At 36.3% G+C, this 13,002-nt stretch overlaps 2 protein-coding genes, 1 long non-coding RNA gene and 2 pseudogenes across 3 annotated transcripts; 2 read left to right on the forward strand and 3 right to left on the reverse strand.

Annotated features, from left to right (window-relative positions):
• On the reverse strand, nt 1–576 carry LOC113068822 (uncharacterized). Its single transcript, XR_003279610.1, has 4 exons — nt 505–576; nt 327–418; nt 171–231; nt 1–85 (listed from the first exon to the last, which is right to left on the reverse strand). It is a non-coding gene; the product is annotated as an uncharacterized LOC113068822 (long non-coding RNA).
• Nucleotides 171–3,634, reverse strand: LOC113068821 (unconventional prefoldin RPB5 interactor-like; the record flags this gene model as incomplete). The annotated part of the gene is made up of 7 exons (XM_026241679.1): nt 3,525–3,634; nt 2,913–3,317; nt 1,572–1,606; nt 1,151–1,229; nt 561–639; nt 327–418; nt 171–231 (listed from the first exon to the last, which is right to left on the reverse strand). Coding segments are annotated over exons 2-7 (445 nt in total), but the record flags the coding sequence as incomplete, so codon positions are not given.
• Nucleotides 3,635–4,298: 664 nt separating this feature from the next.
• LOC113068823 (peptide deformylase, mitochondrial-like) lies at nt 4,299–5,168 on the forward strand (annotated as a pseudogene).
• A 1,150-nt stretch (nt 5,169–6,318) lies between these two features.
• On the reverse strand, nt 6,319–7,988 carry LOC113068826 (uncharacterized; annotated as a pseudogene).
• Nucleotides 7,989–9,385: 1,397 nt separating this feature from the next.
• On the forward strand, nt 9,386–12,786 carry LOC113068824 (uncharacterized). Its single transcript, XM_026241680.1, has 6 exons — nt 9,386–9,540; nt 9,982–10,089; nt 10,192–10,331; nt 10,541–10,637; nt 11,744–11,868; nt 12,034–12,786. Exons 1-6 carry the CDS (start codon nt 9,456–9,458, stop codon nt 12,178–12,180), a joined length of 702 nt encoding a protein of 233 aa, XP_026097465.1. The 5' UTR covers nt 9,386–9,455; the 3' UTR covers nt 12,181–12,786.
• The last annotated feature ends 216 nt before the right edge of the window (nt 12,787–13,002 follow it).

Consider the following 13,002-nt stretch of genomic DNA (forward strand, 5'->3'; position numbering starts at 1 on the left):
TTCATTCTTCTCCTTTCCTCCTCCAGCTTCAACAAATACTCCTGTTTAGGTTTAGAGTTGGGTTTGTGGGCCAGACGATGTTTTCCTGTAAAAGCACAATAGGGGGGTAAATGATCAACAGAAGATAAAACAACCCTAAACACAGAAGTTAACATGAAAACTAGAATTACCTTTGGTGACTACTTCCTCATTTATAACTTCTTCTCTAATGTCTGCAAAATCTCCAGTATCCTGTTATTTAAAAAAAAAAAAAAAATGGTAGACTTGATTGTTTCTTCCAGAGGAGAAAACCTCAATATGAGGTCACACATGGTTAGGACACTTACACCAGTCAATTTTTCAAGATCATCTGTAAAGTCGGCTCTGTTCTGAAAGTTCTTCATCACTTTCTGTAAGTCATCTAGTGTATTGTTGACATCTGGAAAAATAACACATCAGGTCAAGCTGTATGGATTATTCAAAATTGGTCAGTGGAAAATCTTATTAGAATAAAAATGAGCTCACGTTTCTTTCTGTGTTCCACAAGAGCATCAGCTTGTTTGGCAGAACACTTTGCAAACCAGTTATCCCGAGGAGCACCGTTAACTCATTAGTGTGAACTAGCTTTCCCGGCATGAAAGCCAAGGGTCCAAATGGTACCTATCATGTTAAAAAAAAACATTGAAACAATCAGGGCTTAAAGTAACAGTGACACAGTGACATTACTTTCTTCATTTTCAAATCTGACAAATAAAGGCCTGCTCACACCAAGAATGATAACTATAATAGCACCAAATCAATTGCCACATGCATTAAAGCGCACACTGAAATTATGCTGCCTGTCACTTTAAATGCTCAAGCTCTGATTGGCTGTTAATGTTTTTGTTGTACATCAGCTAGAAACAATTGCTCAAAGTGATTCCAACTATATTGCTTCTTTATGTCACTATCATAATAGTCGTGTGTGAACTTTCCTATTCTCGTAGAATAACAATGATTATTAAAACTTTATAGTTATACCTATCATCCTTGATGTAAACAGGTCTTAAAACAAGCTAAAACGGTGTGAATAATACGCTGATGATAATTTAATATTTTGTTGCTCAGGCATAAAAAATGTTTGTGTGAAGATTAATTTGGGTGCGTCTTTAATTGAAAAGTGCCACCATACCATAATATCATAAGACAACTTGTCAGGCAAAGTCCTGAGGCGGTCTTGAAGAGATTCATAGTCATTTTCCACTTTTTTCCTGACAGTCAGAGAGAAAAATGAATCGCTTAAAAGGAAATTGTTGGTTTGTTGATATACAAGTGCTATTTTTGTTCCACCTACTGACAATCTTTTTAAATAGAAAAAGGAATATAACAAAAGCCTATGGAATCTTTCATAACCATCAACATTTATACAGTGATTCACAATATAAATAGCATTTCCATTCCACATGTAAACCTTCAGGAACCAATGTATAACAAATGACTAGCTTACATGCCTCAATGAATAGTCCCAGCCTGAGAAACACTGAAATGATACATTGATAATAACGTAATGCATGTCTGAAACGAGACATGTTAAATTGCACGAGGACACCCACCAGTGCTCAATTTGACTTCTGCAATCTTTCACCACCTGTTGTGGAAACAGACACAATTTGTCATTTCATAACAGCTGAGATTCCCAAAATGCCACAGACAACCAGTGACAATCACTGCTAAACTATCTGCATTATTCTAGTAATGTGAATTGGACATTATAGAGAGAATGAATGAGATATTGAGGACAAGGTACCCTGTAATGCATGTTTATGGCAATGTCTATGTCAATAAGAGTCTGTAGACTAAGCTAATAAGTCCCATTGCACAAAATTAAACTCTTTTTAAGTACATTAGCATTATTTGCCATATATTTTACATTATACATTGCATACCCTAGAGTTTTTTTTATATTATTATTGGAACTCACTTTGATCTCTCTCACTCTCTCAACCATCATTAAAAATGATTTTTTATTTATTTACAGCAATAAGAAGGATATCGTTTTCGGCATTATGACAACCAACATTTAAAGGTTAATGTACTTGTATGTCAATTTTTTTTTTAATGATCTACTAAAACATACAAGATATCTAAATACAGAAAGAGAATTTCTTTCTTATTGAGGTCCAACAGGATATGTCCTTTAAGAGATTCACCCACCAATACAACAATAGAAGGCATGTCTGAAAGCATGAGCAGACATGCATTATGTTTTTTCTTTTCTTTTTCTCTCTCTACCTAAAAGACGTGTTGCTGAGGGCAGTGCAACACAGAACTTTCCAGATCTTCTAAATAAAAATCTTTCAGTCTTGTTGATTTTAAATGTAGCAGCACAAATGTAGCTTTCATATGTGGCTAGCTGAGGTTTATCCTCCAATGTCAACACACAGGTAAAAGACGCTGTTTGTTTGCCTTTCACCTACTAATGTCACTCAAAATACCATGCAAACATAAATAGGTCAGTTAACCCTTACCTTCACATGGAGTCATTTCACAGCATGTAAACTACCTAACGTTACTGTTACAACAGTACTATAAGCTTTTGCAGCGTGGAAAACGTGCTGGAACAAAGGTTGTTTTGTAGCTACTATACATTAATAATTTACTGTTATAACCACTGAGATACATTGCTTATAAATATGCACGTGCATTTAATTACAAAGTATAAGAAACACATACACTAATGCAAAATAACAGTTTGTAACAATCTAGAAAACAGCAACACGTGACACACACAGAACTTTCCAGAGAAGGAAACGCGTTCCTGCAAAACCAACATAAACATACGACAAATGCATAAATGCTGAAGATTGATCACGTGCATGGACATTAAACTGTGATATCTGCAGGAATGCACTGGTGGTAACTTAACGTTAAATGAAATAAACTTTACTCCTGACCTTTTTGTGCTCCTCTTTTAACCTCTCAACGCCTTGGGACAGATCTTTACTCGGTTTGACTTTTCCAGTTGCAGCCATTTGGTCGTGCAAGGATGCCATCCACAATAAAACAATGCTTTTTTGTTTAAATATCCAAACACTGAATGCTCAGGGGTTTGAAGTCCTATAGAAATGTTTATGAATGCAATTGGATGTGTTGCACTCAATCTGTCGCCTCGTAGTCATCAATGAAGCAGAACAAGTGGTCCAGTATATCGAGATTGAGATCATTTCACACGTGCATGCTACGATGTCGAAGTTATCCCGAAATTTCCTCTTGTTTAAAGTCCACCGATGGCCTGTTTGCCCAGCGCCATGTTCATCGAATCACGGATGTAGTACGTACTCTGGATATCTGTCCTCCTACTACAACGATACAAACACGTGATTGCCTCCTAATTAATTTCACTTTCATTTATGAATAACAAATCCAAATTTTAAGAGAAAATAAATTTCCTTATCCAAACTCAGACTAAAAATAACTGTCAGCATAAAATTGTATAAGACAACGTTATTCTCCTGCCATGAGTAATTACAATAGACTGTATAAAAACAGGTAAGTTAATTACTTACGAGGAAAAAAATATTTTCATATAGTAACCATAAAAGGTTCTGTTAATGGCAATATTTGTTTGATCAAAAACGTAGATCGCTGATTAATGCCTTTATATGACCGGAGGAGGGTCGTGTAAACAGCTGACTATATCATGTGACAGGAAGTTGTAAACGTTAAGGAAAAATGTAACATAAATAAATAATTTTTCTTTTCTTGTCAGTGTTGTTTCAGTTTGAAACTTTTCAAAAATGTCTCATCTCAGCTGCTTTAAAATAACCCATTATAAATAAATAATTCTAACTATTTATTTTCACCCGGTTACTTTTATTTTGAAGAAAAGACAAACCGTCCTCGGTGTCAGCAACGTTTTCCGGAATGGTCTGTCTTCACCTTATGATCCTCACATTGAAATGCTTCTAACTGCTTAAATATATTTCCATGTGAAATTCGAATTATTTATTAACATAAGGAAATTAGAGTGCTGGTGAGTACTGACACTTGCTCATAAAAGTGACTGAATCCTTTTTTTTGTTTGTTAAAATCATAGTTTGGTCATGTCATTGGAAAAATTTTAATATCAATAAATATAACTTAGAGATAACATTTGATCATTTATTTAACTCCTATTTAATATAGCTGCTTTTAAAAAAATGCATTAATGCTTATTTATATATTTGTAAATTTAAGTGTGGATTCAGTTTGATAAGTCAAACTTATTCAATAGTTGCCAAATGCATGTTCATTGCATTATTAATTATTTGTATTTGGTTAAATTTTTTCCCCCAGGTGACGAGAGAAGCTTTTCGGTCAGTCATGTTGAGGCACTGCAGGACATTTTCACACTGTGTCTTTAAAAGTCAGACAAATCATGTTCTTTCCAAAACCAGTTAGGATTCTTTTGCCCTGGTCACCATTGACATGTACCACTTCTCCACGTGCTCATTCTACCAACATCAAGATGCGCTCATACTTACAGTACATGAAAAGGAAAGTCAAAGGTGCACCAGCTCCTCCATATGATCATGTGTGTCAGGTTGGAGATCCTGTTTACGTTCACAGGCTGCGGTGGTGGAACCCGGAGCCATTCAGAGCCCAGAAGTGCAGAAAGTCATAAAGACCCTAGTCAAGGTGATGAGGAAGCTTGAGTGTGTCGGCCTGAGCGCACCCCAGATTGGTGTTCCTCTACAAATACTAGCCTTGGAGTATCCAAAGAAAATGCTGGAGGATAGCTCAATCGCTTCTGTTGAAGCTCGGGGTCTGGTGGCAGTGCCTCTTATGATTTTTGTAAACCCACAGTTACGTGTACTAGATGGACGCACCGTCATCTTCCAAGAGGCCTGTGAAAGCATCTGTGGGTTTTCAGCATCTGTTCCACGCTACGTGTCTGTGGAAGTCTCAGGTAAAAGTGAAATAAAATGCCATCTAAAAAACATGTATTATTCTCTGAAAGTATCAAATCAAAACAGATGTTTTTCTTCTTTGGAAAGGTCTTAATGAGAAAGCAGAGCCTGTCAGCTGGCAAGCGAGTGGATGGCCAGCCAGAATACTGCAGCATGAAATGGATCACCTTAGTGGAGTGTTATATATCGATCGCATGGACAGTAAAACCTTCATCAATGTAAAATGGGAAGAGTATAATGAATAAAGCTTTGGGAACTTCATTGCAACCTAACCTTTTGGATTCAGAGAAAATAGATGTTCTTGTCACTCCTGTGTTATCAAAAACAAACATTTAATCACATGTGACAGTCAAACCAAGAAATTATTTTTCTCATTGAGCATTTAAAAGCAAACTAGATTAGACTTTGGCTATGCAGATAGCATTTGGAAATAACCACAACAACATCTGTAATAGTATGACATTTTTTTGTAATATAGGGTGACCTTTTATGTCCTTTTATTTCTAAACTGTTTCAAAATTGTTTAAACTGTTCAGGTTTAAGTTTTGTTTTCCTATAGTTTTCATACTTTCTGATGATAATGAATGAAAGTATTTCAACCATTTGTGTGCAGGCATTGTACATAATCGACCAATCATGGCACGCAAGAAGGTGGGATCTACAGAGTACAGTCAAAGCAATGCAAATACATGTACATATGTACTATAGAGAACACATCGGTTAAAGAAGAAAGCCAAAACCTGGACATTTTAGGCAGTTTAAAAGGACATATAAATATGAGAGTACATATGTGTAATAGTAATATTTAGAATTTAATTTGAAATAAACAAGCATGAATTCCATTAAACAATCATAATACCAGACATGTACATTTTATTTATTGATTATATGGCAGTATATCACTCTAAACCACAGTTATTGGTTTGAGTTGTTGCTAAGACAGAAAGCCATAATTTTCCAAAACACATTAATACCAATAACTGTCTGAACCCATCAAATATTGGAGTGGCCATCACACAAGCTCACCAATAAAAGTTACAAGCCATGTTACTGTATGACATATAGATTAGAAAGAGATAGTCAAGTCTACAGTGAACTTTGTTACTTTCTTGTAATATTTGTCTCTTAATACCATATAAAGACATTGCTGATTTCAAAAAGCAAAAGTGTAATAGATTGTCATGTTTCTATTTCCAAGTATTTCAGACTTGTTGTGCAACTAGCAAAATAATAACAGGCTTAATTTGGAGATTAAAAACAGTGTCTTCAACCAGACATGGTCAACGCTGACAGTTGTTTTTAAACAGAGGAAGGTCTGAAGAAAGACTTTCCACACTTACACATCATGGTATATTTATAGCAACACAGATTGCAATACACATCACCACAATACCTGCATACCTGCAAGTTGCTATGGTCCCAACAAGAGACACAGAATTTTTAACATTTGAATGTTGTGTTTTTGAGAGCAGTGTACTCCACCAGGACACCCAGAGAAATGAAAGACTTTACAAGTGAGGCATACAGTTTCAGGCAAAGTTTGTTCACCCTTCCAGCAATAATCGTGATACAGTATTAGACTTTCTAAATCACCCACTTCCTGGGAGAACTGCTGATGATGTGCAGCAGAAATACTTTTGTGCCTCTTTTGGCTATTCGCTTTTCTCCTTGAGGGGGTTGTATTTTTCCTGTTGGTTGCACGTTGTGTTGTGTTAAATTGCACTTTTGAATAATATTACAGTTGTGGTCATGGATCAGCTGGCACTCATAGCACACCAAAAATGAATCAGAAGTAGAACCATCCATACAAAAATGTTTTTTCAGGGAATCTTTTGATTTTTCCTTTGCTAATCTAATCTGGTCTTGTGTTGAATAAAGCTCTTCAACTTTGTCTGAGCATAGTGCTAAAGTATGTCCTTTAATTTTGGCACTCTCTGTAATGAGAACACTGTGAACTGTGCATGTCTTTGCAATTTTCACACTCGTAATATATAATGATCTGGAGTGATACACTCACACAACAGTTTTGCTGCTGCTTGTCTCTCGGCATCACCTTCAAGTTGATCTTCAGCAAATCTTTCCAGTAAACCTGGACTGATGAGTGAGTTTCCCTGCTTTGAATCCTCATTATCCCATGTTTGACTGTGAGGGCTCTCTCTGTAAAGTCTTGCTTAAAGGCTTCTTTTTTGGTTGCATATAAGGAAGAGTCAGGTGGCAAATCAGAAATGGACATCAAGTGAGAAGCATCTGCCTGCTCTGTGTACAGATCCAGCTCAGCGTCTATGCCACCAGTCAGGATGGTGTCTGAAATACTAATAGCATTTGACTTTCTCTTGGTGTTCTCTAATGCTATCTGAAGACTGTGGCCTGCCTGCCTCTCCTTGACTAGCCGTAGAACCCACTCCACATCTCTGTCCACAGAGCCCAAGGCCGAAAGTAGCAGCTGGCATTCCATCCGAGCAATGAAGAAACCACATGCAAGACTGAGTAAACATCAGCAGGAACTAGTTTGGAGTTCAGCACCAGCTCTTCTTCTTCATTAGGACTTGAAGCTTGGTATCCAAGCAAACAAACAGCTCTTTAGCCTGCTGAAGTGTCAGTGCAGGTTTGATCAAAATGGGTGAACATACCTGAGAACATCTGGTGAGGAGAAAGAGACTATTTAAGGTAGTGAAAACTAACAAAATGTCATTGAAACTAATAGAAAATCTGAAGGTGGGGCACCAGTATTTCCACATACATACCTTTACCACTCTATACTCTCTTCTCCAGGGGTAGGCGTAGAGATTTAATGCCGCGAGCTCCAACACTTCAAACGCCTTGGAAAGTTTCTCAAGCCTCATTTGGCCAGTTTTAGAGAGAAATGTATGGAGAGACTTTTCCATTCACTTGCCAGTGAATCTAATCCATGTAGATTGTGCATCTTCTGGGCATTGCCATTGTGAAGCAGCATCTCAACTTCCTTACAAAAATCCTCATCCTTGCATACCAAACTTTGATCCCCTTCTCAATTCTTCTCTCCAAGTTAGTCTGGTACCTATTGATGAGACCATCCGCTGTCTTTTTATGAGCAGAATTCATCCTTAGAAGAAACAATATTGTACGTTTATTTACTGACAACCAACTTATAATCATTAAACATGCCAATAATCACAAGAGATCTAAACAAACAATCACGTTTCTATTTTGCATTACTTTATTAACGTGCACAGTCGGGTAAAGAGAACTAAAAACTACTATATGAAATGTCATCTAGAGATGATATATATATATATATATATATATATATATATATAATATATATATATATATATATAAATTGCGTTCAACATGACTAGTAATTGAATATATAAGTGGAAACTTAGACTATTAAAAACCATCTCTAATGCTACTTATAAAACAACAAAGTGAAAGTGATCCAAGATCACTTTCCAAGATCGAAATTACAGTTTCGTCAGATTATCTACAACCACCGTTTTAAAGAATTCTGTAGTTATAAAATATAGATTTTTAAATGAATATTTAATGTATATCACATTGTTGGACAATAAATAACATAAACTACGCTACATTTTTAAACACTGTGTATCTGTGGCCAACAAAACCACCGCCACCCTATATTTTTCTAAAACTAAACTCGTTCAAATTAAAACAACAAAGCTCTCGACACACTAACGCCGTTCACTTTAGACAGTACGAATTAAATAAACTAAATGTGTTACCTGATCAACGTTCAACGCCCAACAAACACACACAAAACACTGCTTTGAAGAACGTCGTTGTTTCCTAGTGAAGAAACTTTTTTTGACATCACTTCCGTGTTCGCCTCACGTGAATTGTTTTTAGGGCTGCAATGTCGTCAAATTTGTATCAACTAACAAATACATAAAAAATTAATTAAGTAAATATAAGATTTATAAAAAATAAATAAAGTAAAAAATTATGAAATAAAATCGGTAACAAATATATATATTTATATATATTAAACGTATTCCATATCAATCTTGAGATCACTATTTCTTATCCCAAGTTTAATAAACAGAGATTCCTCTCATTTTGTGAATAAAATAATTTATACAAATTTGCTCGAAAGTTTATACAATTCTCAATGTGCACTTTGCAATGATTACAACAATTTAGTGTGTGTGACAGTTACTGTTCACAAGAGGGCGCTGTAATATATGATAGACACTGTTGGTCACATCAGTTCTGACCATAGACTGTATAAAAACGGTTCTGACCCTGATATCAAACTTAATTATTAGAACCATTTCTACTGGAAATATGATATTACTGTTATTAATAACATTATAAGGATTTTTTTTCAGTTCAACATTTATAATTGTCCTGTAAAATTATTTATTTGGAACTGTAATTTATTTGTGATAAAGAATAAAGGAATGCATAATTAGGTGGGCGTGTAATTATGAAAGGGGCGTGGCGTTCCTGCTGCGGTTTGATTTAAAGATCTTGAGCAGCATGAGACATGAAGCCCATAAAGCATAATCAATCTCAGACGTGTGTACTGCTGCAGCGGTTGTGTGCGCGATGTCAAACGGGGACAGGGTGGTTTTAGCGCTCGGTGGAGCTGGAACTGTCGGCTCCGGGATAGTGAAAGCTCTCCTGGACAGAGGTAAGAGCATATTAAGTATTTACACTAAATATATATAATAGTAAGCATTTATTTTTATTTTTAAAAAATCAGAAATATTATTTATAATAATTATAGCAACAGTAACTATTTATTATTATTATTATTATTATTATTAATAATAAGCAAATAAGAAAACGCCCTCAACTGGCCAGCTCTGATTTTTTCAAAACATATTCCTTAAAATTGTATTTATAAGTATTGTATTTCAGTGCAGTTATGATTAGGAAAACTATATATCCACCACTATTAGATGTTTTGAGTTTAAATTCAGATCTCAAATTTGATTCAGTAATTTGATTCTAAACTGATTGAACTATTTCTTTCTTTAACTTAAAAACTGAAAAAATAAAATTCTTTGCATAAATGTATTTTTGAAAGTTCTGCATTGCATGTGTGGTAACTATGCAAACACTCATTTAGGTTTCAAGGTTGCAGTGATCTCCAGAGACAGCAGCAAGTTGGAAAAACTCAAGGACTTTGTTTCACCTAGCACAAAAAGTAACCTGACCACTTTAGTGGGGAACGTTGGTTAGTATTTTTTGCATGTTTTTATTTTTTTATCTTTGCAACTCTAGGTCTCATTGATTTTGGATTGACTGTGACTGATGAAATACTCTGCTAATCTCTCAGGCTCAGAAGAAGGAGTAGAGGAGGTGAAACAGGCCTTGCTCAAGTCTGTGGGTAAGATCACAGATGTGGTGTCCTCTCTGGGCTTCAGCTGGTGGCAGGGAGGTCCACCTCACACCCAACCCCTCAAAGAACTGCACTGGGTGAGAGAGCAGCTTATACCCTTGCAACCCCACTACAATAGTAAACTCAGTATTGATCCCTTTCAGCGATTCTTTACACTTGCTTATATGACACACAACATTTCGCCATCCCCATTTTGAGTTATAATGCAGCTTTCATCCTTGGGTCTGCTTCTCCAAATGATCCCTCATCACTTGATTGCTCAAAACTCTTTGTTTTTGATAAACAGGTTATTGAGACTCTGCTTTTCAGCACCTTTGTGTCTTGGAAAGCGTTCTTTCCCCTGGTGAGAGATGATCCTAACTGCACCTACACGTTCATCACAGGTACATCATTCTTTGCCATCCAAAACATAAATTTGGTTAAAATTATGTAGTAATATGTGGAAAATAATTGTGTGTGTATATAAATGACCATTAAAAAATCTAATTGAGTTCACATTCATCGCTCAGCAAATTCAAGACACAAATCAATAAAACAAAATCAATGGTCAGATAGGTGTTTACATTTTTAGGAACGGCAACAATGCATATATTTTTCAAATTAAAGGTTCTTTATGGTTCCATGAAGAACATTTAGCATTCATGGTACTCCTTTTATTGCACAACAGGTTCGTTAGGAAAAAATTAAGTCAGGTTATTAAAATGATCTTTACACTACAGTTCTTTTGAGAGCTGTTTGCCATCGCTGCAAAAAAATAAAAATAAAATAATAATAATTAAAATAAATAAAATAAAAATGAAAGACAGAAAGAGTAAAAACATTTGCAACCTGAAGAACATTTATCCTCCATGGTGGAACCTTTCCAATTGACATTTTTTATTTAGTAGAAACGTCTGGTTTTGTCTGGTCAAGACCAGTGGAAATAAATAGAAGAAAATGGAACATTCATGTGACCCTGGACCACAACACCATTCATAAGGGTCAATTGTCATTTATCATATGACATCTAAATAAATAAACCTTCCATTGATGCATGGTTTGTTAGGATAGGACAATATTTGGTTGAGATACAACTATTTGAAAATCCTGGAATCTGAGGGTGCAAAAAAAAAAAAAAGAAATAGCCTTAAAAGTTGACCAGAAAAGTAAAAAAAGCATTGCATATTACTAATCAAAAAATTATCTTCATGGAACATGATCTTTGCTTAATATTCTTATGATTTTTGGCATAAACGAAAAAACGCTGATTTCGACCGACAGTGTATTGTTGGCTATTGCTACAAAATATCCCAGCGACGTTAGACTTTTGTGCTCCAGGTTCACATATACATACGGATATACACATATTTTCAGAGAGAGATTTCTATAAGATGAAAAAACATAAAAAAATCTAAATAGAATTTAATGGTCAGTGAATTTTCTCAATCCATTGACCATTAAGCAGGCAGATGTGGCAAAAAAAAGTGAATGACTCCCCCTGCTTATCCAGGAGGTGCTGGAGAGAAGTTGCTCATGCCGGGCACAGGGTTCCTGACCGTGGGGGCAGCCAGCGCTCTGGCGTTCTGTCAGGTTCTGCGTGAGGAGTATCCAGACGTGCCATGCAAACTCAACCAGGTGTGTCTCAGCAAACTCTCCTCAACACAACGACAAGCTCATGGGGTTATATTCCGACCATGACATGCACACTCGCTTAAGACGTGCTTAATTAAATGTCATGAAAGTATTTCCTCGTATTTGTTCCTCTATGATGCCTTTCATCTTTAACATATCCTCCAACAGGTGAAAATCAATACGGGTGTGGCGGCCCCAGACCGAATGGCCCCTGGATACCTGAACCACTTGGATTTAGGGGAAGCCATGGCTACGCTGATAGAGCGCCGCAAAACGTCCCACACTGTCTTCCCGTTAGCTGTCCCGCCGATCTAAAAACTGTTATCTTGGAGGGCAGTCTGTAAGCAAGGCCCATCAGATTTTCCTCTGTATTAACTTCATCCTGTTAGTATGCGTGTATTGTTTAATTGCATGTCAACAAAACATTTCTGTATTGCAAATCCCCAGCTTTGTCATAGTACAGTCATAGCCTTGAAATACTCATTGTGCTCAGAACGAATCAATATAACAAGCAGTGGAATGGCACAGATGCTTTGGAGTGCGGCGGAGCGTAAACGCAGCCCCAGATATGTAAGCTTGACATGGAAGAAGAGAGACACGTGTGAGAACGGATGTAAAAACAAACTTGGTCTTTTCCACGGTTAGAGAAAGTAAAAAAACATGGCAGGTTGTTGGCACACTTGCATCCCCGTAGCGTGACTCCCTGCCCTTGTTCACTCAAAACTTATCTGGCTGTTGCTTCCATGGCTCCAATTATTCCCAGCCGTGTGGTCCATAATAAGTGTGTGAAGGGGGCAAGGGCTTTAGAAATGGCTGGCCTTAAAACTGGATGACTTTGTTTGTTGTTATCATGATATTTGCATAAACGCTTTAGTGATATGAATGTAAATTTGCTATTAAAAGAATCAGTGAAGAAAGGAATGGAGGTGAGAAGGCTGTGGTTTTGCTTTGCATCAGCTTCTTAAAGAGATAGATTGCTTAAAATTGAAACTTTTTTAACCTTCATGTCATTCCAAACATGTATGACTTACATTCTTCTGTGGAACAAAAAAAGAATATTCTTGAAGAAGGAAAACCTTATAGGTTGGCAAGGACAGGAGGGTGGGTAAACTATCCCTTTAAATCTGAAGTATAGAC

This window comes from Carassius auratus, unplaced genomic scaffold, assembly GCF_003368295.1.
Source record: "Carassius auratus strain Wakin unplaced genomic scaffold, ASM336829v1 scaf_tig00000204, whole genome shotgun sequence".
In the NCBI taxonomy this organism is placed as follows: domain Eukaryota; kingdom Metazoa; phylum Chordata; class Actinopteri; order Cypriniformes; family Cyprinidae; genus Carassius; species Carassius auratus.

What these genes read in the sequence shown, in the direction of transcription:
- LOC113068824 (XM_026241680.1), top strand. Translation starts at nt 9,456, where the DNA reads ATGTCAAACGGGGACAGGGTGGTTTTAGCGCTCGGTGGAGCTGGAACT. An exon ending in GAAAGCTCTCCTGGACAGAG is followed by an intron (nt 9,541 to 9,981) that starts GTAAGAGCATAT and finishes ACACTCATTTAG; the next exon opens with GTTTCAAGGTTGCAGTGATC. An exon ending in CACTTTAGTGGGGAACGTTG is followed by an intron (nt 10,090 to 10,191) that starts GTTAGTATTTTT and finishes CTAATCTCTCAG; the next exon opens with GCTCAGAAGAAGGAGTAGAG.